The sequence below is a fragment of the Kryptolebias marmoratus genome, linkage group LG22 (assembly GCF_001649575.2).
Source record: "Kryptolebias marmoratus isolate JLee-2015 linkage group LG22, ASM164957v2, whole genome shotgun sequence".
Taxonomy (NCBI): Eukaryota; Metazoa; Chordata; class Actinopteri; order Cyprinodontiformes; family Rivulidae; genus Kryptolebias; species Kryptolebias marmoratus.
In genome coordinates, this window is record NC_051451.1 from 21621414 (window position 1) to 21649065 (window position 27652).

Here is a 27652-nt window from a genome sequence, read left to right on the forward strand (position 1 = left end):
TTTATAACACGCAAACAAGTTTCAGAATAGATTTTAATTAAAGAGAGAGGTATTACATCAGTTATTGGTTACATAGTGGCTGGTAACAGTGACAAGATTTTAATTTAGCATAAATAAGCAGTTGTGCAATTAAGGGTTACAACATTTCACAATGCTTTTTGCATAAGCACTCGCTTTGACTGTACAAGATGCATTTTCACATATGAATGCAAAATGGGCTTTTTTTTCCTCATTGTTTCCGAGATGTGAGGCTGAAAGTTTTATCAGCAGGATCTTAAGGAGAAGTTGCACAAAACTGAGGGTTAGCTTTTGCTGGACACCAGATAACCAGCACTGAGTGAGGAGATGTTACATACACATCACAGAGGCTGATAGCGCTGCACAGCCACCCACACGGCAAAAGTACAGTACAGCATATTCTACCCAGCATGCTCCAAACACTTTGGAAAATGTTCTCAGGTAAGAAAAAAAGACATTCTGATCCTCCTTCACGTGGAAAGAGTTGCTTTGTTACATTCCATATTTTCATCAAGTTCAAGTAATTCGATCAAACTGCAGGCTTGGATGTCTGTACTTTTTAAGTCTGCATGCAATAAGGAGCTGGTGTGTGTGTGTGTGTGTGTGTGTGTGTGTGTGTGTTTGTTAGCAGTTGAATGAACAAAGCTCATAAGCAGTGACATCCAAAGTTGAGGTTCAAACCATGAGCCATAAATCAACTTTGATCTGTGACTGTGGAGGTGGAGTTCTGTAAACGTTGTGATATTTTTTTGCATTTTTGTCTGAGTTTGTATTAAAATAGCTGTTGAATACAGATAAAGGATGGTATTGTTTAGTAAATTGTACTGAAAAGCCTAGCAATCGATCATTTTACATTAGATTGTATTTGGTTTTGTACAGTTTACAAAAGAAATCTGGATACTTTGTGGTAACATGTCCAAATTTTAGTAAAAGTGAATTGAAAAATTTATTCCTTTAGTTAAACATTTGTTACGAGGAATCATTCTTTATCTGTATCAGAGTATAGTATTTGGATTTACATCTTGAACCCTATGATCATGATGGCGGTTTGTATAAAATGAACCTACAAATCAAAACAACGGGAAGCGTGTGTCTCACAGCAGACGCGATGCAATCCTGCTGGGTTTGGAGAAACCAGATGTTCGCCTCAGACCCCGAACAGACTGAAAACTTTACATTCAAACCACCATCAGTTGCTGTTGAATCAGTTTCTTGCTTTTTGCCCCCTACTGCTTACAACTACTGGTTTATTGTTGAGCCAGTGGGGTGTGTCTTTCCAAGGCACTTGATTCTTTTCATTTCCCGACATGATGAAATAAAAATTAACAGCGAATGCCCCCTTCTCTTGGGTACAAATGCACTTAAATAAAACAAAAACATATTGCTTAATCAGATGCTACTCATTAATGTGACAAACAAACACTAACTTTGGTTTGATGATTTTACACCTTCATGACACTTTTGGTTAATAAAAGATCTAAAGGTAACCAGATTTTGCATTCCACACTGTAAAAAAAAAGAGTTAAATAAATGAAATCTGAATTTTAAATGATAAGGAAAATAATAAATCAAGTTAAAAGAAACACAAAAAAAAACTAAACAGAAGGCATTTGACTAAAACCTGAAAGGCAAAATAACCTCGGTGATCTAAGCTGATACAATTAAAGCACCAAGAAGACATACGCAGACAAGAGACACAAAAAAAAAATTAAAGTTTTCATAGTAGCAAAATAGACATGAACAGATTTTATAGCTGATTAAAGGAGCAACCATCAAAGGTAAAGGTTTCAATTGTGAATCACTCTGCTGTGACAAACTGTTGAGCATACGCTGTCTGGGCTTTACAGATTCCTGCAGCTGAGCTGGACCCTGAAACATTCAAACTACTTTGTGGTCTCTGGGACTTTCTGGTTGCCACTGGTTGCCTTGAAGCTGTAAAATTCCCTGTAAAACCTCCAACCAGACTTTGTAGCAGAAGAGATACTGTTCCTGGAATGAAAGGGACAAAAAAAAAAAAAAACATGTCCAGCTTTTATTTATTTAGTTTTAAAAACCTTAAACTTTCATTTTTACCCGCTCTGTCTGCACTCACCTTGGTTTGAATCATCCCGTGCCGCTGAAGTCTCATCTCCTTCACAATGTCGCTCACATTAATCTGAAGACAGACAGATAGTTGTTAGGAACAACTAAGGCGTGACTGCGAGCTCGGGTTCCATTTATTTTCAATACACAAAACAAATGAACAAGAACTGTTTTTACACATGTGCTGCAGCCATGAAATGTCCTAAAGACGATGAGGAGGGCAGGCGAACGTCTGCAGCGTTTGCTTGTTGACTTGTTCCAGACATTTTCACACAGCCACCCAATAAAATGTCTGGATGCTGAGAGAATAACAGAACATAGCAGCAAACCGAGCAGTGCATTTAATGCACGTGGAAGACTTAGTAAGTGTGCAGGTATATGTTGCTTTCCACTTGCTTCTTTTCAAAGAGCACAGCAGTTTTCAGACAGAACTTTCTTGCATCACATTCTCCCTCCTGTGTACAGCAGACTGACTCAACTTTAACTAGATTTAATTTTGCATTTGACATGGTTGTGAAAAATCCTGTGGACGATGCACAGATGTTTCATAACAGGAGACAAGAAATTATCTACAAGAGGAAATTCTCTATTTGTATAAATTTATTTGGAAAGTCACAAGAAAACATCATCAGAACACCAACTCTGTGTGCGTACTTCATTTAGTGGGATGAATCTGAGACAACCTCTCACAAAGAGAACACATGCATTACCTGTTGCTTCAACCGTTTGTGCAGCAGAATGTTATTATTCCTGTTCTTATTTTCTGATTTTCTGCTTTGCTCAAATTTTATTGCTGACATGTCTTCATTCACATTTTTACCTGCCTCGACTCTGAGGGCAAAATAGTATAACATCATCAAATGGTGAGGATATTGTGATATCATGCAGAAATAAAAGCATCTGTTTGGTAAGCTTGAAACGTTTTCACAATTATTTTTGACTTGTTAGGCTTTATCACAAGTCTGTCTTAAGATCATAAGAATGCTGTCTTGCGACCTTATACTATAAAAATAATAAAACATCCAAATGTAGTTCAACATAAGATTAAAGTTCTTTGACATTTACTGTATGTGAAAATAGAAATTTGCTTATAACAAACGACCCAGTGATCTTATTTGATCTGAGTCAAAGACCACATCTTAGGAATTATTTTAGTGACAACTAACAGTCTACACTTGTGCTGCTAATAAATGATGCTGTGTTTACATCCATTACAGGATGCAATCATTTGCACATGAGCAGAAAACACAAAATACTTCTGCAGTTGGGCCAATATTTTTTCAAATATTGATTTATGAACCAAATTATGCAAGAGAATGATCAGCTTTAGGCGGATTTATTCTGTGTGGACAAAAACTGATGGTCATAGTTGTTGTCCTACTGTTGGGATATTTTAATCTTAGGTACTAACATTACAACTACAGAATTAGGACAAAATATTGACTTTTAAATGAAAATAAAAAACAGGTTTCCACTTACAGGCAAGTCATCTTCAATAAGTTTAAGGATGACGTCGGTACAGATGAGGACCCCTGTCCGTCCGATGCCAGCGCTGCAGTGAACAGTGATCGGCCCCTTGTGGTGCACGGCCCTCATGTAGCGGATGAATCGAACCAGCTGCTCTGAGCAGTGTGGCACGCCGTGGTCGGGCCAGTGTGTGAACTTCAGGTGATGAACAAAGTGGGTCTCACCAGTCTGGAACAATCAGTTGTAGTTTTCAATCAAATAAAGTTCATAATTCAACAACAAATATTGTTCTTTTTGTTAATTTTCTTTTTACCTCTGTTTCCACCATGCGGATGACCTTTATGTGAAAGTATTCCAGGAACTGCTGATTCTCCAGGTGAAGCTGGTACCTGTCAATGTTCAAAGGTGCATCCAGCTTTTCTGGCCAATACTTGTGACATTTGATTCTTCCCCGTTCTACTTCTTGGGTCATCATAGAAATGACGTTGGATTTGTTTTCCCAGATCATCTGCCAGAAGGCCTGAACCGTGGTTGGCAGGGGCCCCTGGCAGGAGATGTAGAAGAGCTCCGTGGCTCCGGCTTGCATGCGGATGTAACTTGCATTGATGTACTCTTGGTTCTCTCCGATGGCTACACGCGTTTCGTCATCTGCAGGAGGAATAAAAACCCACAAAGATTGTTCAAATTAATGTGTATTTAAAGTGTGAAAAAAACGTTACCTAAATTTATAATTTATATTAATGACCTAATGTTCTGTGAAGTAATGAATATCGCCCACTGCCTTTCATATCAAAATTTTAATATAAGATAATCTTATCCTGAAAACTAGATATTTAGCCTTTTCGATCAAATCTTGAAAATAGTTTCAATAAAATCCATCCAGTGGTTCATGAGATATTTTGCTAACAGGCAAACAGGATAAACTTGAACAGTTAATGTCAAAGTTTTAAGCAAGACCAAACTTTAGCTGAATATTTGTAAAACTGACTGACTTATAGCCATTTTTGTGTTTACTAAACTGATTAGCTGTGTCAGCCATCTTGAAATAGGTTGACCCCCAAATTAATCAGAACTACATGTTTGTCCAATGATTACTATCATCAAGCGGTTCATGAGATATTTTGCTAACATGACACACAAGCACACTCAAATTGCATTAGCACCAGCCTTTGGCCTTTTGGCGCCAGGCCATCATAAAGTTACATCTGTCAGCGTCCTTATACCAACAGATCAGCAGATAGCTTAGGAGGAGAAAGATGTTGACTAGAAACAATCAGGAAAACAGTCAAATATTGACTGAGATCAAACAAATGCCACAAAACTGGAAATATACTCATCTTTAAAAAAAAACTCTCCATTAGAACAATAAGCTACTCCCCCCTCCAAAAAACCCCAAAAACCTAAAGCAGACAGCATTTGTAACAAGCTGCAAGGCATATGGTGAGTTCTGTGGTAATAATTCCACTGGGGGTCACTTTTCTTTTTATCACACTCATTCGTCTTAACTCTGACCCCTCTGACCCCCACACACTGCGAGGGTTTGAGAAGAAAACACTTCTGTACATGTCACACATGCGCTTTGTGTGTCTGGCAGCTGGGTTTACATTAGGAAGATTCCTGGGGTCATTTCTGAGAGAATAACACGCACAAACACAAAGGAGGTTTTTCATTTCATCTAATCTTTTTGCATCGCCTCCCTGTAATTTCTAACGAATATGCAGCTTGTTGAATCATTTCCTCCTTCATTTATTAAAGATATAAATCCTGGATAATTGCACGGATCATCATGGTCACATACTTGGCAGGGTGAGGGAAAATTATACTGCAAGTGAAGCACCAGTGAATTATTGACTCTTTGTGCACAATTTACTTAGGCGCCGTAAATAAACATATTCACTTTCTTCAGTAAAATTGTACAGTCAGCTTTAACTAATTAAATGAAAAGCATCAACATGCTGTCTTCTAAATGCAAAGTCTCTGAGCATCTAATCCATGCAATCTTTAACCTCCCCTCAACATAACGAAAATAGAAAAAAGCCCTTCCATGAAAAGTAAAAGTCTTACAGGGTAGGATGTCTCTGTAGCGGTTCTTATCTCTGTTCTCAGGAGCTTTTCCCACCAAACAGTTGTCAGAAGGCTTCAGATGCTCCAGAGCCTGCAACAAACAACAGTAAACTCAGCAAAATAAGAATGTCAGGTTTTACAGATTGTGTGTTGTGGCTATATTAACCCTTTGCATAACATGGGAATGTGTTTTAGTTGGGGGTTGTGAGCATGTGTAAAAATGGGTGAGACAAATACAGACTTTAAAAATAAATCTGGAAATATTACTGGTATTTAAACATATATAGCAATAATGAAATTAGTTTTGACTTTATTTTTAGTCATCCTTTTACTATGTTTTTGCATGTCCTTTTTCATCAGGGAGTGTTGGAGCACCGTCTACACCCCTAGTTCACACAGACTTGACCCTTTGTCTTGACTCTTGATATGGTAACAAAAATTCTATATAGTTTATTGTGAAAATGGCAAGATGACAACTGGCCAACAGCAAATGTCTTTGCCAAAACTTTGTAAAAGACAAGTAATAAGGAGGTCGATTTTAGTCATCAGTACCATCTTTTATGAGAGAATCTGCTCCTCTCTCATCTGTCTGGTCAGAGGTACAGTATAAGCTATAAGTGTAAAGTGCAATAGATATAAATTTTAATTTGTTCCAAATGCAATAAATACACTTAATCAATCAACCAAACTCTAGTGCTGTATCATATTTATTTATTTATTTATTACTACTGATACTCCAATGGAATCTTTAAACAAATACATTTCTGTGGTTGAATTTGGGCAGGTTGCTACTAATATCTTGTGTCTTGTGTTCTTACATTATGTTCTTTGAACTGCTGTTCTAAACCAAATATATCCCTGAGGAACAATGAAATAGCCTCTCTGTGTTTGTATATTTTACATTTATTAACCTCATCTGTATAGTTCTGATGTGGAGACTAATGCAGGACAGTTAGGTATAGGGTGAATGGGAAATTCTGAAGACAACTTTTGATAAATCTGTATCTGACCCAGTTTTGTCTGCAGCACACACTCACCATGAATTCTTTGATCAGTTCCTGCTGGTCCAGTTGATGCTGCAGAATCTGTATGAGAGCTTTGACCCTGAAGCCTGAATACTGACTGGTCCTGGGGGGAGTAATGAGCGCTAAACTGGCCAGCTCCTCCTCCGATACTAGCGGCGGTCCTGAGGAACAGAGCATCTTGACTTGTATTTTTCCTCTAAATAGAAGTTTTGCTCGGACACATAAAAAAAACGGTAAAGAAAGATGACTATAAGCACCTGTTTGGGGAGAGGACACTTCCTGACTTGTTGCATCAAATACGTCGTCATCTTCCTCGCTGCTCCAACCATCTGACTGGGTTTTCCGGACATCTTTGCAGGACTGGTCCAAAAGTTTGGTCACAATTTGTTTTCTGAGAAAACCAGAAGGAGAAACTGTGACACCAAACCATTTTTTATTTTACTTCTTAGCAGAGAAACCTAATTTTACACAATGCTGAGCTTTCTTAAATTGTGACTTTTTCACAGGATGCTAAAACATTCCTGGTAAAAAATGTTACCAGACTTTAATATTGATGACAGTATGTCTTCTATTTAAATACAGCTAAATGTAAATTCAGTACATTTTAACAAACTATTCTTAGTCACTAAACTATACCAAGAAAAATTGTTTTATAAACTAAAAAAACAAAACAAAATCAAACACTATATATATCCAGAATACAAACATCAGCACCCGACAGTATTGTTTTTTAGAGAACTAGATGTCATTATTTGCTCTCTGCTGCCTCCCTGTGGTTAAAAGTCGAACTCCAGCATACCAAACAATTGGAGGAAGCAGAAGAAGGTGGTGGAGAAGGGAAAGAGGAGAGGAAACAGAGACATTACAGGAGGAGACAAGTTCAAGATGTTAATACCTGTCAGTGGCTCCATGCAACATGTCAGTGACATTGAGGGATGGGCAGCAAGCTTGATGAGAGGGGGTGTTATTACAACTCTCCTGTCCCCACAGACAAGCAGCCAGAGAAAGCAACAGACAGGAGGAGCAATATGTTAGTGGATGTTAGTAAAGAGTCATGGAGCATGATCTAATTTAAACAAATAGCTATGTCAAATTATGGCGCTGTAGTTAAAAAGTGTGCTACCTCTTCTGTCGAAGTCTTATCTCTCACAACAGTCACTCTGTGAGGTGGAGGAGGTGGTGGGGTAAGGATAACTTCTGTTTCATTAACCGCAGGATCTGAGGGCGCCTCTAAAATAGCAATTGTAGCTCTGAATACATGCAAACTTTTATCAAAATTCAAAATGCTGCCTAATAACACAATATTGCATTTGTGGTTTGTTTCATCTTGCCCAGACTAACAATTTAAAGGATTTTGTGTTTTTGCAAGAGCATATGATATGAATATAAAATGTTTATGGATATCTTACCAGGAGGATGCTCAACTGGTCTATTCAGCATGCCATCAGGTGTGGAACAGGTATCACGGCTGGACATGTGAGCAGGCTGCTCCGCTAAAATAGCTTCCGTATAAACAGACATGTTCGGGGGGGTGGGAGACTCAGAATATTTCAGGGGCAAAATGTCTCTGCAGATGGTGAGCTGGACCGTTCCCTCAGCTTTACGCAGAATATCCACCACCTTACTGTGGCTCAACCCAGACACAATCACACCATTCACCTGGTATGAAAACATTGAGAATCAGTTAATCACTGTTGCAAAAAAACTAAAAAAAAAACCCCAAAACCTGTAATAACATTTGATTGCCAATTACCTCTAAAAGAATATCCCCCACTTTCAGACGGCCGTCCTGCTCGGCTAGTCCACCAGAGCAGATATCCCTCACTCTGAGCATGCTGCCATTAGTTCCACCAACCAAAGCAAAGCCAAGACCTCCGCCTTCTGGTTTTTTGAATTCCACTTGCATGATACAACTCTACAGGGACATATATGTTGACAATACTGCTGACAGTAACTTCTAGAAGAGAATGCACTTGCAGACTGTTATGGAGTAGACTCATGTTTCAGAGCTTTTTTATTTCTCAATCGAGGTTTCAAAAAAAAAAAAAAATTAAAGAAGTGCATGTTTTAGAAAAGTGACCGTGGTGACAAAACTGAAAGTGTTCAGAAACTTACATCCTGTTCTTGGCTGAGAGAGAGACATCTGAACCTCCCAGGAGTCCTACACACTGCTTCAGCTGAAAAACAATAAAATTATAAATCAAGTCAACACATAGACAAAAATTCTTATACATCACTTCTAATCATGTTTTCTGGAAATAGCAATAAAGGCAGTAAAAGCTAAATAAGTGAAAGTGGTTTGAGTTTGGCTGGAACATCCCACCGGAACTCATCAGTCTGATCATTTTCAGCCAGTAAAACAGTAAAACACACACCAACCTTGCACCTCTTCGCCCATTTTCAAAAGAAGTGTTGATGGATGTGTCTTCTCTAGGACAGATGAACAAGGCTGATCTTTTTAGAGCGACCCCTGTGCCCTGTCCTTTAATGCTCTATGTCCTGTCGCCAGGCAACTGAGCTTCCTGCTCTATAGACCACCGCCTGTATGGGTCCTAACGAGTGTGTGCGTGATGCCTTTGGCTTTGCAGTCTAATACACCAGTGGAGGGCCAGAGGCTTGCTAATTATTAATCTTACAGCAAGAGCCCAGGATCTGTCTGTCAGCACTGAGATCTCTCTCTCTCTTTCTCTCTCTCTCACACACACACATAATAGCAAAGAGAGACCTTTCTGTCAGCATAGGACCCTGACTTTGCATGGACAAAGGAACCATAAGTAAAGGAGCGAAGAGAACCCATTTATGATGTCAATACATACATTTTGAAGGAGGTAAAATGAGAATAAAATAAAAAAACTCACTATTTTCAGCAGACGACTTTCTCTCAGGGGAGGCAGACTCTTCAAATCGAGCAAAAAACTTCTTGTCCTTTTTCCAGTCAAAGAGGCCTGTTGAAAGAAAGCTTCTTGGAAAAAAGAAGAAAACTATTCTTCTGCAACAACATGCACAGACAAGTCATTACCTTGCTTCCCAGAATGCTTAAGTTTTCTGGTAATGATTGAGCTCTAATTGTCGCTGTTCAGGTCAGCACAAACATATCTAGTTTCCAGGCTGTCCATCAATGCATAACAACCAAATGATCTTGTATATGGATATGTTAGCCAATTAAAGTATTTAAAACTTACCATTCCACTTAGCCCTAGGAGTAACTGGGTGGTCTTCTCTGTGACAAATTAAAAAACAAAAAAACTGAGTCATTGAGAAATTCAAAATACAAAAAGAACATTAGTGTCTATTTACCTTTCCAGACAAAAAGGATAAATACCTGATAATTTTTAGTTTAACCTTACGAGGAGCGATCTCACAGGCTTTGACTGCATCTTCTAAGGTCATTCCCAGGGTGCACCTGCCACAGATGTACAGGATCTTGTCATTGGGTTGGACGCTGCCTTCCTCGCTGGCCGGGGAGCCTGGCACCACCTCCAAACAATAGATGCCCTGCCATTTGCTGCCAATACCACCTGTCAGCTTTATTCCTAGCGAGGGACGCACACAAAGACACATTTGAATAAAACTGATTTCATGTCACAAGTGTGTTTAAAATGAAATAAGATCAAGGTCCCACCCAGTTGTCCTGAGGGCGTCTTGTGGAGAACGACATCAGGTAGACTGTCACAGGGAGGTGGAGCCACAAGGTTACTGACCGCTCTGCCGAGTGTCATACTCAGTCTTCTCGGAGATGACCTGAGAATTGTCATGGCAACATCGTCTGCCACGCTGGTAACGTCATGCCCATTCACCTGACAGAACATGACAGAGCATGACAGAGCATCAGAAAGGGCACACATCCATTAACCAGAAGGACTTTTGACAAAAATGTTCAGGCATGTGTTTTGGTGCGTACAGTGATGAGCCTGTCTCCAGCCCTGAGTCGTCCATCTGCCCTGGCTGGGTTGTCCAGAATGTCCTGTATGTAGTAGCAATTGTCCAGTTTGCTTCGAGTGATGGTGAACCCAAAGCTTCCACTCCTGGACTTGGTCAGAACCACAGTAAGCTCAAACTCTTTAATCCTACCCTGTCAAGTAGAAACAACACATATGTATATCCACCTTATTTCAAAAGTAAAAGAAAATAACAACTTCTGATTACAAGTTCAGACGCATACAACTGATTATCAAGTTACTACTATTACTAATATCACCGCAAAAACAAACAAACAAAACAAAAACATATACTATAGCCCAGTGACAGCTGGAGATAAACAACAACTCTTCATAATCCTGCACAGGATCAAGCAGGTATAGAAGATGTATGTATGTATGGATGGCTGGATGTGTGGATGTATGTATGGATGGCTGGATGTACGGCTGGATGGATGGATGGATGAATGAATATTCCTTTGATTTGACGTGCTGCCTTCATCTGTATCATCGTCTCTTTCAAAGTTCTAACAACTGTTTCTTTTGCTCAACGCAAACATTTCACCTAATTTTTTTTGATACTGTTATAACTTGCTGTCAAACAGGGAGACAAGCAAAGCTCCGCTGAAGTCTTTTTTTTTTTTCGCATAAAGTTGAAAAAACTGACCCCAAAATTAAAAAAAACTAACTTGCCTTTCTCCGACTCTCTTTTTCCTCTTCGTCCAAATCGTCATCGTCATCATCATCGTACTCCCTTAGTTTCCTCTCCAGTTCTTTTCTCAGCTGTGGTGGCATCTGGGCAGGTGAGGGCAGCACTGAGGTTGGCAGCGTTGGAGCGGGTGCACCAGCACATGGAGGCACTGAGGAGATAACCTGGGCTGTGATGGGGGTTACTGGTGGAGGTTGAGGGGGAGGCACACTAGGCCGCTTGTTCTTGGACATGGCTTTGTAGTGACTTGGAAGAAGCCCCTGCTGGATCGGGTGGTGCTTGTTTTTCGGTGGTTGTGTTGTGAGCGGCTGAGACGGGTGGGTCAACGAGCAAGTGGTTGGGGTGTCTGATGAGAAGTTACGGGATGAGACGGTGGTGGTGGGGACGTGAGGGTTGAGGTTGGGAGCCTGAAAGCTGTTGGAGGTTTGAGAGTCAAGAGCTTCTAGGTTGGTTGTTGGTGTGTTGTTGGATGGTGGGCTGACAGGGGCCTCCAGAGTGGAGCTGATAGTCAGGTATTCTTCATCTGCCACAATCGTCAGTCCATTTCCCATAAGGCAGTAGGTCACACTTCCATCTGCCTCCTCTCTAACTCCACTGCAAAAAACAAACAAAATATTGTACGTAGAGTAGTTTAATTAACATTTCACTTTTCAATCTTTAGTATGGCAGTCCAAAAACTTAAAATGCATCAATGTTTTAAAAATTACTTTATATTTTATTTTTAATGATGCAGATCTTCTTGTAGTGTTTTAAAATGTTTTTAATCAATATTTTTCCAAGGTTCCTGAAGGTCTTTTTAACATTTTCTTTTTTGGAATTTGATAGGGTGGCTGACTCAAGACTTTTGCACAGTATTATTTAGGTGAACAGTGAAAGAATAATAAACAAATGTTTAGTATGTAATATTTTTCTAGTGTGTGTGTGTGTGTTATAGAACACCTGGTATATACAGGTTTAGAGGCGGTTTTAGGGTAAACATCCATAAGCATCACAGCTGCGCTCAGTGTCGCAGCAGCCTCCTCTTCTCCTTCCTTTTCCCTCCTCTGAGTTTCTCCTTCCTCTGGTTTCTCAGCAGCTGGTTGCGGCTCTGCTGAAGCTGGTGGAGAAGCAGACATGGGTGAGGCGGGTGATGCTGGCGATGCAGGTGAGGCTGGTGAGACTGGTGACGGAGGGGATGTGGGTGATGTTGGTGAGGGGGGTGTGCGAGGAGGAGATGGAAAACTCTCATGGGTCTGCGCTTCGCCCTCTGGACTCCTTTGTCTCTCTGGGGGTGGCGAAGCTGTGGGTTCTGGAGTATTCTCCGCTATGTTGGTCAGATTCTCTTCTTTAGTGGGGGGCACCATCAGCGCACATACGTTGACTTCATTTGGAGACTTAAGGAGTTGGCTATAGTCCTCTCCGAGTCGGATGTCTAGAGATCTGGATCGAATCTCACGCAGAGGTGCAGGACTCTACAGAGTCAGAGAAAAGGTAGGCCAGTCATTCTGAAAATCTGCCTGCCTTGAGACTTATACATCTTTTAGTTGTTATCTTACCAGTGTGTTATCATCTACATCATAAAGTACTCCCGGAGAAGGTCGGCAGATCAACAGATGAACTTCAGACGGGGCCCCACGTAAGAGAAACAAAACCCTCTGAGACAAAACAGAAAAGGGTAATGAGTACTACTTCAAACAGGCTCATAATCCACACATTATAAATATCAAAGATTTAAAAGCAGGGATGATAATGCCATTGTGCTGTAGATCATTGGCAGTGCAGAAAAGATTAAAGAACACTAACAGTGTGACACAACTAGAGTGCTATTTTCAGCAATACAAGATTAAAGAATTAGTGAACCTGTGACGCGTTCAAGATCCTAAAAGAACAGGGCCACTGGTGTTGCTAATCCACTATCCAGCCCATTCATTTTAACCAACAAGTGAATTAGATTGTATTAATATTATCATGAAAATATTGCTGGTTTTTAAACATTGCACATCTAAATTTATGTCCACATTTCAACTGAGAGACTAAAACAGTGACACAACACACACAGTTATGAGTTAAACTATGCAAACTCAACCTGGTAGGACAGGTCTTTCACTCGCTCTTTGTTGACAGACAAAATGACGTCCCCCTCTCGCAGCAGGCCACTTTCTTGAGCCGGCTGACCCGGAAACAGACGTTTGATGCGGACCACGCTGCCTCGGTCAGCCCCTGAGCACAGCTGTGAAATGTAGAAGCTGAAGCCGAGGCCAGACAAGCTCTTCTTCAGAACCACTTCATGGGTATTTTCTAGGAGAGAGAGGAGGCAAAAGAGAATTTCGGAGGATTAAACATGCCTTGTTTAATCTTGAATCTGTTTAATGTGCTGGAATTTAGTAACTTGTGATTAAAACACATGCACTAATTTCAGGTATTAGAAAATTTAGATCTTTGATTTTGCAAACTCTTGAGAATTAATTTTTGCATTTTGCCCCATACTTTTTAAATAATTCTTTTGACAAAAATAGAGAAGCTTGGTAAAGATATAAAGGTAAGGAAGTGTCCTTTTAACTGAACTCGGCCAGCAAACAGGCAGCTTCAAGGTCTCAATGCGTTTTGTCTCGAGGGACTGAGGCAGCATCAGTCCTGGATGACTCTGACAGCGACCACAATGTAGCTGTCAGATGAGTCACATTCACCTCTGGGCCCTATATGTGTGTAGGTGTGTGTGTGTGCATGTGTGTATGTCTGCATAACACGGCCTGCCTTTTTTGACTGTATGTGCCCGTTCCTCTTTCCTCTCACCATTCGTTACAAAGCTGTAGTCCTTGGCTCGACCACTCAAGGTCGTTTCCATGGAGACTTCAGTCCTTGGGGGCTGTGTGTATGATGAACTGTGGATCAAGGGGGGGCGGGGTGAGTCGGGTCTGGGCTCCATGACTACTGTGGGCTCCCTTTCCAGCAGCAGGTTCACCACCTTTGGAAAATCGATAGACACTCATAAATTCCCTTTAAATGTGTAAAGTACATCATGACAGATGCAGAGAATAATGTGCAATGTCGGCTTTTTGTTGTACTTCAAAGCTTAGATAACTGAAATAAATAAGTAATATAAGAATAAAAATAGAAAAAAAAGCAGAAGAAAGGACCTGAAGCATTAAATCTTACAAAATAAATAGATATTTTACATGAAAATATGTAGTTTAAAGTGTTTTTTTCTGAATGGACAACAAATGAGAACATCAGTGCATTTCATTGCGTTTTAACATGTGTAAATGTGTATGTGTATGCATTTTTTTTGCATATACCTCCCCAGTCCTCTTCAGGCACTCAACAGCCTGCTGGTGAGTCACTCCCCTCAGGTTCGAGCCATCAACTTCCAGCAGTCTGTCACCTGTCATATGCACAAACACAAAGCTCATCATAATTAGCAACATCAACATGTAAATGGTTTGGGAGAGTGTTGGTTGATGGGCTTGACAACAAATCTGAAAATCGTTCCTGCTCATTGAAACATGAAGCATGCAGACACAGTGGTGCGCTTTCATCCAAGCAGGAAACAAAATCCAACCTCAAAAATAACCATTAATCTTACAATGTATAAATTCAAGGAAATTCTAACAAAGCAACATGACCAAAATGTTTTTCTTTCTTTTAATAATGTTGAAAATTATGCGTCGTCTCAAGTAGGAAAAAAATAGAACTGAATCTTGAACTAAGTGAAAACCTTTGATACAATCCATTCATCAGAACTCTTGGGCATTATGTAAATGATATTAAAGAATTGTTTTTCATTTAAAATATGAACAATTAAAACCATTACAGAATTACAGTCTGATGTGCTTTCTTTAATAGTAATAATTTTAGACAACATATTGGTGAAATTACCGATCTGAATGCGCCCGTCCTGTTCAGCAGCACCTCCAGGCACCAGACTCTTGATGTAAATGCCTCCATTCTGCACACGAGTGTTTATCCCACCCTTATGGAAGCAAAAATTGCAAAAACTTAATTAATCAGTGTCACAGAGCTCAAACGATTCTAAAGTATTCACACTCATTCAGCATGCAGGGATCAGAGTTTCAATGTTGTCTAGTCTGCTACTTATAGGCCTTTACCTTTAAGTCCTCTAAATTGGTAGTAGGGCAGTGATGTCACTAAGGCTTCCTAACCATGTGATTTGTCAACATGACCTAAAGCACTGGTCCCTTTACTTAAAACTGCTGTAAAAAGTAAAAAAAGAACCTATTTCTTACAGAGAGAAAATACAAGGTAGAAACTCTTAAGTAAAAAGAAACAAAGTCACTCACAGCAACACTCATTCCAAGGCTACCACTGCTTTTCTTCAACTCCACACTAAAACGCTCTCCTGTTTTAAGGCTGAAGATGGATGGAGACTTTGGACAGACATCCTAAATAAAGGGCAAGAAGAGAAAACAAACAACACTTTTTACTCTAAACTGATAAGAAGGAGAGTGTGCGGTGAACATCTGCAAGTAAAGATGCAGAAGAAACAAAATGTTTTAGCATTTGTGTTTAGACAGAGCTCAAAAGTAATTTTCTTGTGAGTATATTTATAATTACTCCATACAAATTGAATGATAATAAGGTATACGCAAAGTACAGGAACGGCTGTTTGTCCTTTTATAACATCTGTGTCATTTAAAGCATCAAAACTAAAATAGGTTAATAATTTATGAACTATGATTACAGTGATGTTGAACAGTAAATCAGCTAAAAGTTTATTAAAATTTTTTAAATTATTTTATTTTATAAGTTTACCTGATTTTAAAATGATTGACATTTATGTTTACAAAGTCATTTTTTATGTAAAATTATTTAAACAATACAATATTGTTATTTTAATTTTCTGTAAGTGTGCAAATTTTGGCAATACAGACATTTTACTTTCAATGTCTTTTTTATGCATTTGCTGTACATTTGACTTATTTACTGCCTTTAGGGCTGGTATTTAATGCACAGTCTCCTTTTGCTTACCAGGTATTTAATTTCCCTACATTCACAATTTTTTTTATTTCCAAACTCAAGGAAATTAATTTATTTTCGAACTCATTTCCCAATGCTTTGATTCATATGTTAAATAAATAACTAAACAAACAAATATATGAGAAAAATAATGTATCCAACTACAGGTTAAAACAATGGATATTTGCAAAGAATTGCTATGTTGAGTAAACAAATCCCTGGCAGCATTTAAACAAACACAGAGTGACAAAAAACTTTATAAAAGTGGAAAAATAACCTGACGCTTACAAAATGACAGAGGGTTCTTTGTAATGCAAGAGGATGATGACGACAAGCTGTATCCCATCAATCTGAGATCTTAATCAGTTTAAGAATCAGTTCTGGTTGACCTGATACTAACTGATTCTCTGACTGAATGACTGTCAGTGGAACACAGGTTCCTACCTGAGCATCATGTATTCGAACCACAGGAATGTGAAGCCTCCTGTTCTGTTTTGGGGTTGCCATGTTGGACAGTGTGATGGCCTCCTCCAGCTCCTCTATGAGTGGACGGAACTCCGTGCCACTCAGGGTGGTCTGCGACCCAAAGCTCCTCTCCAGTGACAAACCGAGAGTACTTTGACTTAAAGAACCCTGTCTGTCCTTCAGCGAATCTGACAGGAAAACAGTCATCACAAACCGTTTATGGAGGCTGTATTTATCACCAGTACACAAAGTAATGATCTAGCAGGGGGACATGAACAGAAAGGAGGAACCATAAAGCAGCTCTTACGTTTAGGCTGGGACACAATGAGCTCCACCTCTTCAGGGCTGTTCTGTAAGATGGCAGCAGCATCACTGAATGTCACTCCTTCCAAACTAGTTTTGTTTAGAGAGATGAGGCGTCCACCTGGAAATTCACCAAGTCATCACAAAATACTTGGTTGTTATAATGTAGCCTCCATCTCTGGCAATGAAATGATTTTGATATGCATGCATAGAAACAGTGAGGCAGATGCTTCCAGCTCCAGTTTCCATGCTTCCTACCAGGTTTGATTCTTCCATCTTTATCTGCAGGTCCATCAGGCACAATAGATGCAATGAAGATCCCAAGGTCAAGTTTTCCTGTATTGTCCTCTCCCACTATCACAAACCCTGCAACACAGCCGGACAGAATGTGAAGCTGAATGTCTCCTGAATAAGGTTAAGTTCCACTAAGAGGCATTCTAGCTTTTTAACATTACATTAAACTCACACTGAGTGCATCTAAATGAACTCACCAAAACCCAGTTTGGAATCTTTCTTCAACGTCACACAAACTATTTCCCTCTCTGGTGGGGTCCGCGTTGGTGTATCAACTAGAGAAAGACAAACAAAAAAAAATTAACTGGAAGACAGATAAGCCACTCTACAAAATACGTTTAAAAACTCATTAAAGGTAATTGCTTATATGACATGGGGGATTCAAACTAAAACACTTGATTTATTATTAATCTGCCCTGTGATTGTCCTGTGTCGTCATGTATGAGTTAAATATGGTCACCTCTTAAGGATGATGAGGCGTCAGAGTCTTGTTTCTGTAGTGAGACACTGGACAGCCTTCTGGGAATAGTCTCTGGAGTGCTACAACACATTTGCAAGGTTACATTAAGTTACATCCCAATGTTTCGCTGATAAGAAGATTAATCTTATCATCATTATCATCATCACTCAGGCGCTACCTCCAACACTGTTGCTCCTTCATGTCCCTGAGGTCTCTTGTTTCAGGCAGCTCTTTGTTCAGGTCTCTGCTCATCTCCCTCCTCATCTCTCTCTGTTGGCGAAGTCGAGCTTCCAGTTTGGCAGTAAGGTCGTCGCAAGACTTGGAGAGGGAGTCTGGGTGACCAGGTGTCAAACCTACATGGTTCAACATCCCCTCTGAGCAAGAAATTCGCTTCAGGCTCATATTTCGAGCTCTGTAGGCAGAGATGCTTTCATCTGGAGAAACAAAGAAAAGTTGTGTCATTGTTCATGTTCTTCTTCAACATGTCATCGATGTCGAACCAAGTTTTCTCACCAGGTATCATGGTGTGGTTAAGCTGTCGTGACGTCATCTCGCTGTGAAACTTGTGCTGAGCTGAGCAGAGGTTCAGGAGGTACTGGGCTATTTTTGAGCTTTCTGTCACAAAGCTGTGCTTTTTCCCACTGGGCCCACCACATTCTATAACCAATTTACGTCGCTGAAAGACAGACAGAAAGTAATAGGCATTTACTCTGATCTTCAGTGGTAAATAACCAACAAAACCCTATTTCCTAAAAATCTGGGATTCTGATGAAAATATAACAACAGAAACAGAAGCTAATTACATACAAATCATCTTCAACATTACATCTAATTAAAATAAAACAGATATAATATGCTCCATGTTGTATAGTGCAACAAAAACACCCGATGGACCACAGCACAACTAACAGGTCGAGAAAAATAATTGGCTATAAAAAGAGAGCTCAAGAGAAACTTAAAAGTAAAGGTGAGGAGGGACTCTTACCACTCTGAAAGGCTTTATGGGCAATTCAGCAAATAATAATAATAACAATATAAAAGGAATTAAAGAATCTAAAATTAAAGAATCTAAATCTCCATCATAAAGAACCAGGCTGAAAACAAATTTTTAATGTCCCTTATTTTAAAACCAAAATCTCCTCCAAGCTAAACAGAAGAGGAACCATCTGAATTGTTACAAGTTAACAGTTTACAACCCAGCATTCATCATGAGTAACTTATACATTTGTGAAGGCATAACGCTGTTCTTGCTGAACTACAACTCAGTTTTTTAAACAAATCACCTACTAAAAAACTGCCATGAGCCTATTTTGAGCATTACAAAACACAACAACTTAACAAACTGCAAAAAAGACCTTGAACAGATGAGAAGTTGACATAAATAAAAACACAGCATTTGGCCTCCTTGGTTCCTAAAGAAAAAATGTTAAAATAAATGGTTTTGCAACACAACAGTAGACATAACCCTGTCCCAACTTTAAATGATTTGTAAATTATTAGATTTTATTGGCTCTTTCACAAATTACTTAATGACAAATAAAAATAAATGATTTTGTTTTACCCCAGTGGATATGGAATCTGTTTCCCTCCATAAGAAGCGCCTGGTGACAGTTCGCATGTGGTTCTTTGTCTCGTACACGATGATCCCTTTGGCACAGACTCCCAAAACTAACTCTCCAATCAGTGGCCTTTTCTCTCTCCCCACACGGTGGAACATCACCCCGTACTCAGGTAACTGCTGGACAATCTGAAGGGCACACATTTTTAAGATTAACTGTGAAGGAACATATGCATTACATTTTATAAAATAGCCATGTGTTTCAACTCCTACACAATGCACAGCTGTTTAATTAACAATCATTAAAAGTAACCAGAAGTACCAAGACAAACTTCACACAATTGTATGAGTTTGCAAGATGAAGCTTAATGTGAAAACTACATAAATCTTGGTATGCAACGCTTTTTTGTTTGGATGTTTGATTACCTTTAGGAACTCAGTTTCTGCCTCTTCTGGCAGTAAATGTGCATGGCTTGCATGTAGTCTTGGCAACTCCTCCCTGATACTGGGAAGGGCAAGCTTCTCCAACATCCTCTTTGACACATAATGCTCTGGCTGGTAATAGTCCTTACCGTACAACTGGATAAACAAAAACGCAATCAAGCATGTTGTCGTAGTGCCCACTGACACATGATGGTGATTTTGAAATATAAAATGTGAATATCTTTCGTATACCTCCGGCATGTAATCACCAAACTCAGCCTGCAGTGCGAGAGCAGCCAGGAATAAGCCTGTCTCCTCGTTACAGTAAAGTCTGTCTTCGATGATATCCTTACGAAGCTGTAAGTAATACTGGTGACGAGTCAGTCTGTGTCTACACGGTGGGGAAATAAAAACAAATAGATTAACACAAAAGCCTCCACAGGTGATCCATATGTAAAATGGATTTTACTGCACAGAGTACAAGTAAATCACCAGACCAAAGCTGCACTTACAGAACAAAAGTGATATCATCAACAAAAAATTTGACCCGAAGATACACCAAAAAGGAGAACATCTGCCCTTTTTTCCAACTGTCCGGAGCAACTTTGGAGATTTTGGTTTCGTGATCCAAAAAGAAATATTCATCATCTGCAAAAATGTAATAAAAAACCCGTTTTAAAGTCAGTTTTTCCTAACTAATACTATCACTAGATAACCATGCAAACAAATTTTGATTTGGAATGTTTTTTTAAACTGTGGTGAAGTCAAAACAAATGAAGTCCCACACAGCATGTCCTCTTACCATCTAAGAAGGAAAGACCAAAGTAAAAGTGCTCCACCAAGTTTGCGTGAGCCACCACCATGTCAAACACATCTCTCGCTCTGGATTTAATGTCACAGCGAACAACCACGCACTGTCCGTTAGCCATCACTACAGTCACTTCTCTCTGAGACAAACTTGAATGGCCCTTTCTGGACTGTGGTGTGCAAACACAGAGATATGCATGCATATAAAACAACAAGAGACACACTAAGAGGAGCGTGCAATAACACAAACAGACAGTTCAACATGCAAGAAAAACAAATACAAGTATAGTGAAAAAACAGACATTGATTGGGAGCAGATAGAAAAAAGAAGGAAAATGACTTGAAATCAATAATTTACCACAATAGATCCTGGAAGCTCAAGCAGAATTTGCTGCTCATCTGGCATTCTGATGAACTCAGGACCCAACACCTGGAAAAAAAAAGAAATTTTCTGTAAAAATTTTTTTTTGCAACTGAACATTTAAATGTTTTCTTGTCTCCAAAAGCTTTGCTTATTTTAGTCTGCCTTTCATCTGTATTAAATACATAGATGAACATCCAATGATGATTTTTTGAGTTTATTCAAACCTGTCCAATGGTTTATGAGATATTTTGCAGACAGACAGTTAGATAATAACACAAACACATTCATGTTCATACAAAGATACAAAAAATCTCCCATTATCCCCCGTCTTTTACTGGTGGGCAATAAATATCCGGGTCACTGAGCACACGTGAAATAGCTCCTGATCTTACCTTAGCTTTTCTCTGGCTCAGGCTGAGTGAGGACTCACTAAAGGTGATGGACGGACTGTGGGATCTGCCTGATGTCTTGGGAGAGAAGTCGTGGTGGGGGCTCCTACCAAGCCAGCTGCAGTTGCTGTCCCTGCGATGCGCCCTGCGAGGGAGTCTGATGGTGGCGTGGCACAGAAAGAACGGACAGGTTGAGTAAAAGCTGTGCGGACAAGTTGGAAAGTCAAACAATGTCATTTCCTTTCAAAGTCATCACAGCTGATAAGGGAGGGAAAAATGAGGAGGGCATAAATTTATTTATGTTACAATGTCATGGAGGTACATGCCTCTCTAATGAAGACTGGTATAACATTGTGGGAGAGCTTCGTGGTCTTTGTCTCCAAGGTCTTTGAGGTAAACTCCCTACACCAAAGGAAAAAAAACTGTATTACTTCAATACAGATAGATGTTATGGCTGAAAAATATTGGTGAAAATTCTGCTTGTATTTCAAGAGTTATATACACACACAAGCCAAACATTTATTGGAAATAGACAACAAACTTGCAGTCGACTCGTGATATTTCTTTTCGTCCTGTGTGTACCTGATTTTGAATCAGAGTCCGTTGAGTACCTTCTTCCCTCAGCACTTCCTTCACTGAAGTCTGATAATGGCCCTCTTTTTCCTGTCAGACAGGTGGGAGATGAAAAATGACAGAAAGAGGTTTCATTTCCGTCATTCTGTGCTCCTCTAAGACTCTGAGATGTTTGGACGGGTTTAGCCTGGAGCATCCTCCTCTCTCTGTACCTGATTATTGGCTCTCACTGCAGCTTAATCCTGGGCTTGCTTTAGGTTAAGATTTTAATCCTGTTGACCTCTATAATGTCTTGAGTCAAAATAAAGATGATGGAAACTTCTATCTGTAAATATGTAGATGATAATTACTAAATTTAGTTGTGAGAATAGACAGCAAATCAGTGACTTTTTTAGAACAAATATTTCAGGTTTAGCTTTTTTTTGTCAAACATCTCAGAATCATAGATGGAGTTGATTTTATTAAACTTATAACTAAATCAGTTATACTGGTTTAAATCTTGATAGCCTAATGCAAACATAAAACCCTGTTCAGACCTGGTATTTCAATCTGTCTTAAGGTATCAGATTCCATCAGAATAGTTCTAAATATTGGAGTGAACAGCCTAAATGTGTATTAAAAATGTTTTCACTCAGAACACCTAAACTAAAGTCCAGACTAGGTCCATAACAGAGCTGTTTGGGTTAGAGAAGTTTAGCAATTTTGATGTACTGGTACATATTTATGCTCAGATTTGTTAAGCAAATTATGCTTTGTTTACACTGAGTGCATGCCTGTATTTGATAATTGCAACCCACTATATTCAGAAAACTACTGAAGTAAACTCTTTCAAACTGCAGCATTTCATAAAGTTCAGGACATCCTTTTTTGCTTGATTTTACAGATTTCAATGAGCACTTTTAATCATGTTATTATATTTCTCCCATGTTGAGTTTATTATTTTATTAAGCCTATCAAAAAAATAAAAAAGTGATTAAAATAGCTCTGAACCACATTAATGTCAAATTTATATAGTTCAGATGCCTTAATGTATATTACTTTTTACAGACCTACTGATGTCTCGTTTGTTGTTCACTGTATGGTGTGGCTGTGTCTGTATCTTCATACAGAGTAGGGAACTGACATCGGATCTAAACATGTTTTGGGGTACACATTTAACTGCCAAGTGTGAATGCTCTCAGTCAGAGCTGACCACTTGCAATAACTCACCCAAGACGGATACAAAAGGGCATGTAAATACATTTTAAGGATTTGAGCTCAGAGGTTTTTTTTCTCATTCGATAATTTTGATCTGATTTGTATTTCCAGTCACAGATTGTTCATGAGAACTTTGACTTCAACTAGACTTCTTTTGTTTCTTTTTTTCTATTCTTTTCTTTTTTCAAGAAAAAAGTGTTGCCTTTTATTTAATCAATTTGGATTGTCATGACTGAAAATCTACTCCAGTGTATTTAGCATTCATGCTCACTATGAAGTCTCTCCCTGATCATCTGGCTCCTGCCACTCAGAGGGATGTTGCTGTCTGGCAGAGAACTATGGTCCATCTGAAAGACAGAGAGAGAAAACAAGCTGCTGTTCACAACCGTTCCAATTTGATTTGATGTTTGTCATAATGCAGATGTGATTCAGCTTTAATTTTTGACACATACTGTATAACACGGTCTGCAGAGAAGCTCTAATGCCAACAGGGAGGAACATGCTGTCGGTAGATATCTACGACTCACTGATTCATGAAAAACCTCCTCCACAAGTTGTTTAATGACTTTGGCAGGGGGCATCAGGGTGGAGGCTTTGTGTTGGGATTCGCAGGCTTCCAGGATGGAGATGAGATTTAGCCTGCGGTGAGCCAGGTCCTCACACATGCTGAGGAGGAGGCTGTTCAGATGGTCACTCAACTGGACTGGCTGACGATGAGAGAGAAAAATAAATTTAAATGGCTGAGGTGGGGGTCTGGGGTACTAAAACATTGCTTGGGGTCTATTTTCAGGTGCTCCCACCTGATTTGGAGGTAGTTGGAAATCAACTGACCAGTAGAGAGTCATTCCCAGTGAATACACCAGCATCTGTGTGACAAAATGAACTGCTTGAGAACAAACTGGCAGACTAAAACACAGAGAGCTAATTCTGAAATAAAACTGTTTACTCTTAATAACATTTGTTGGACAAACAATATGCATTATATTCTCTTTCAATTATTTTATATAGTTACAGCTATAGTATATTTGTGGGAAAAGTGTTTCAAGTATGGAGGTATGCTAAAGAGATGTGACAATACATATCACCAAAAAACTATCATAAATCTAATATTGTAGACTGAAAGATCAAGCTAATCCTCCCCCCCAAAAATATGTAGACTGAATTATTACACAAATTACAGTTACTTTCCTTACTGTATGAACCAAACAAGAAAACAAGAAAATTAGATGTGATGTATTTGAAACAGATTGTACTGTTCTTTGTCCGTCTAAAATAATTTCAATTATCTGCAAATATCTGAGGTTATTAAAGTTTAGAGTTGTGTAAGTTCATCATTTTGCATGCAGACCTGACATTTTTTAGAATATTAGTTGAATGTGCATGTGGAAATGCTAATGTTTGCATTAAAAATTATAACACATAAATGATCCAAATGTTCTTTGAAAGTTTTGCTGAGTTTTACCAAATATCTGACACTAAGCTTCTCCTGTGAAGAAAAGATTTCTTGCAGGTGTTTCAGTCTCAGTTTAGTATTGAGATTTTAAGTTGCTCACTAAAAAGGAACAACAACTTACAGACTTTAATCAGTCAGGTTTTTTAAAATATGTTTACATCATTTCATTTATCTTGGTAGTCACACGTATTTTTATTGTTTTGAGCCGTTTTTATCATATTTTTAATCTATTCATAGGAACTGCAATCTTTCTGTATAATCAGTACTTGTCTTAATGATTTTAGAGAATTTTGTTTCTCCATTCAGTGACATTCTCAAATTTCTGTATATTTGGGGTTTAAATATCATTGTTGTTGTTTTGTTGTCTTTAAAGCTAGTGTGAGAGAATATTACTTAAACCTAATCATAAGTTTGGCATATCATAATTTATTTTACCCATAACTGTAATTTAGTTGGTAATTTTAAACCTTATTTTTCAAAACTAAGGCTGCCTATTTTAGCCACTAGATGGTGTGTTTAGGCTTTAGTTGACCTTCAGTTCCTGATGTTCTGAGATTTTGCACTCACAGGAAAAAGACATCAGTTTATGACAGCACTGACTAGATAATCAATTCAGCTCTCTGTCGTATGGAAGGTTCCCAATAAAAAGAAGCCATATGAGCTAAAATATTGTTACTAGAAGCTTGTCATTAACATTATCTTTTACTTAAGGTATTAGGACCCATTGACTGACCCTATCTGTGGCAGGTTTTGTTGAGCCGGCACGGTCCTGCAGCATCTCTGGAGCAGCAAAGGCAGATACCTCATCTGATAGGCCACAGTTCTTAAATGCTAAGGTACCAGTGGCTGACAGCAGCAAGGAGGTGGGGCTTATGATATTGCACATATTGTTGTGACCTGAAAAAACGAGAGAAATCCATATAATTTAATGTGCACAATGATGTTACAACTGTTCCATAGTAAAGTCTCTCCGAGTGAAACTAAAAGATGGCAAGAGAACTCTAAAAATATGTAATTGTCGCAGCATTAAAACAGTGTGTGAGTCAGCAATGATGGGGGCAATCAGGAATGCTTTACCCTTATAAGAGACATCCATTAAACACTCTGCAGCACCCAGCAGCAGGGACCAGACCTCCTCCTCCAGAAGAGGTCCCCCTCGAGCCTCCAGGACTTCAGCTAATGTGACAAATGTGCTGCTCATTCTGCCCACATTCCACACACACACCTGGAAATGCTCACAGGAAACACAAAACACACAAAGGGGCAAATCAAAATTCAGCCATTTAGTTTTTCTTCAAGACATGCACCTGAAGATAGGAAATTAGAAATGTTCAAAAGTCCCTAACTGGATTTAAGTAGGTAAATAGATAAGAACCTAACATTGAAAAGTATCGTAGTGATGAATGTGTTTGAGCTGGAAAAAAAAGCTATTTAACTCAAGTTGATAGTATATGTATAAACTTTATAAATGCACACAGATCATTTATTTTATAATTGCAAAATCTGAGATTAGGATTTTTTAAATTTGTCAAAAAAGGGCACAAGTGACCACAACACTGTGAAGTTTGAACAGCCTGAGAAAAGATGAGAATGAAAAACATAAATGCAAACATGCAGGAACTCAAATTAAGTCAAACTTCCTGCTGTAGTTTGTGAAACCTAGATGAGATATGTGTTGATCTGAATCTTTCAGACCTATATAATAGGCTTGCTCCTTCTGATACAAGTACATTCGGATGGAAATAATCCCTCTCCTAAACTAAACTCCTCCAAGGCTTAAGATTACACATGAGGACAAATAAAACAAATATGCACATCACTAATCAAACTGCAATCATACATAGTGATAGCAATAAAGAGAAATGTAAAATCTTGCCTGCATAACACTGTTTTGTTATGACGTGGAAGTAATCGAAGAAGGAAGTAGGAAGCATGCCAGGTGCTCCCATGCACCCACCCAGTCCTGAACAAAACTTCAGCAGCTGTGCTTCCTCATAGAGTGGTCTGTTTACAAAAACCAGGCCATGATTTTTAAAGATGCAAAGCCATTTATCTCATATGCTGACAGGAAAACTGTGCGCTGCAGAATTTATATTAAAAAAACGTGAGAAGAAGCTGTCTTGTCTATAAAACTTTGGATGTTATGACCAAGTGTGACCTCTGTTGTCTCTCTATTTCTTATAAATGAGCACTAAAAAAAATCATTCCAGTTCAAACCTATCTAAGGTGACACATTTTTCTTTCAAATAATAACCTGACACCCCCGATGTGATAGTCACAAATGATTCAGAAACTGCAAAAATCATATCTGTATGTTTGAGTGACTCAAACATTTTCCAGTTCACCATGTTTGGAACATGCAACTAATTAACTATTAGAAAATATTTTAATCTCTAAAAAAAGATGATGATGTAAAGGCAGGCAGAAAAAGTTTGTGTATTCTGGGTAAATTAGGACAACATGCCTCCTATATAGGTCTCATACTTCTTTCTGACAAGGTGACAATAAAAGCCCATGATGCAAAACTGCTACAACAGTTTATGTAAGCAGCCTCAAGCATCTCCTCTCTTGTCATACAAATGTTTTTAGTTTAGAAAGGCTCTGTCGTGCTGTTGTTTTAATATTATTTGCAGTCCTGTGAAAACTGAGCACGGGCCTATCTCATTTCATCTCAAATCTCCAGTTAAGCAACAGAACAAAACAATCTAAATATAAACACATCCACAGGAACTGGGCGAACTATGAGCAAAAACAGTGAGTCGAAGGCGATGAGGCGCGTAGGAAATTACCTGGCAGCATATGTAACCTGTGTTATCGGTCTGGTTCTGCTCAGATCTCCCAGCACAGATCCAAAGTAATCTCTGTGATCATCGCAGTGCTGCTGTGATGTCCTCGCAGTAAACGCTGCTCGCTTCTGGCAGGTGATCCATCAATGACATGAACTGTACATGGTGCCCGAATCATTTGCTCCGTTTCCCTTCTCACAATCTGAAGATCTGAAACTTTTCCCTTTTTTTATGGTTACAGTGAATCGACGCTATTCTTAGCTTCTCGCCTTTAAACACTTGATTGGATTAACATGGAGGTTTGACAGCGACAGGTCAGAGCCACCAATAGCGCGTGGCATGAGA

General features: G+C 39.0%; 1 protein-coding gene across 4 annotated transcripts; it reads right to left on the bottom strand.

Moving 5' to 3' along the window:
- Positions 1-15: 15 nt before the first annotated feature.
- On the bottom strand, positions 16-27518 carry ptpn20 (protein tyrosine phosphatase non-receptor type 20). 4 transcript variants are annotated; one of them, XM_017412926.3, is made up of 47 exons: positions 27311-27518; positions 25599-25746; positions 25255-25418; positions 23869-23934; positions 23596-23775; positions 23340-23415; positions 21881-21961; positions 21625-21700; positions 21302-21455; positions 20904-20975; positions 20541-20715; positions 20251-20386; positions 19991-20129; positions 19742-19894; positions 19319-19504; positions 18271-18433; positions 17936-18191; positions 17758-17837; positions 17495-17572; positions 17262-17369; positions 17008-17124; positions 16680-16888; positions 15560-15661; positions 15138-15231; positions 14558-14643; positions 14055-14226; positions 13348-13559; positions 12818-12916; positions 12222-12733; positions 11267-11876; positions 10558-10728; positions 10279-10453; positions 9979-10189; positions 9839-9876; positions 9515-9601; positions 8772-8833; positions 8410-8571; positions 8066-8315; positions 7780-7886; positions 7552-7634; positions 6914-7047; positions 6669-6817; positions 5632-5722; positions 3881-4215; positions 3580-3795; positions 2111-2173; positions 16-2007 (listed from the first exon to the last, which is right to left on the bottom strand). In XM_017412926.3, the coding sequence occupies exons 2-47, from the start codon at positions 25720-25722 to the stop codon at positions 1897-1899; spliced, it is 7125 nt and encodes a 2374-aa protein (XP_017268415.1). In that variant the 5' UTR covers positions 25723-25746; positions 27311-27518; the 3' UTR covers positions 16-1896. The 4 variants fall into 4 exon arrangements, with proteins under 4 accessions (XP_017268415.1, XP_017268418.2, XP_024860972.1 ...); XM_017412929.3 differs by having other exon boundaries at positions 23521-23775; XM_037973414.1 differs by lacking the exons at positions 16-2007; positions 2111-2173; positions 3580-3795; ... (1 more) ...; positions 5632-5722; positions 7552-7634 and having other exon boundaries at positions 6683-6817; positions 23521-23775.
- Positions 27519-27652: the final 134 nt, after the last annotated feature.

Excerpts from the sequence above, each read along its gene's own strand:
- ptpn20 (XM_017412929.3), bottom strand. The coding sequence starts at position 25,722 with ATGAGCAGCACATTTGTCACATTAGCTGAAGTCCTGGAGGCTCGAGGG. Across the intron at positions 13,560-14,054 it reads CTACAGCTTTGTAACGAATG|AAAATACCCATGAAGTGGTT; the intron begins GTGAGAGGAAAG and ends TCTCTCTCCTAG. Across the intron at positions 10,190-10,278 it reads GACGCCCTCAGGACAACTGG|GAATAAAGCTGACAGGTGGT; the intron begins GTGGGACCTTGA and ends GTCCCTCGCTAG.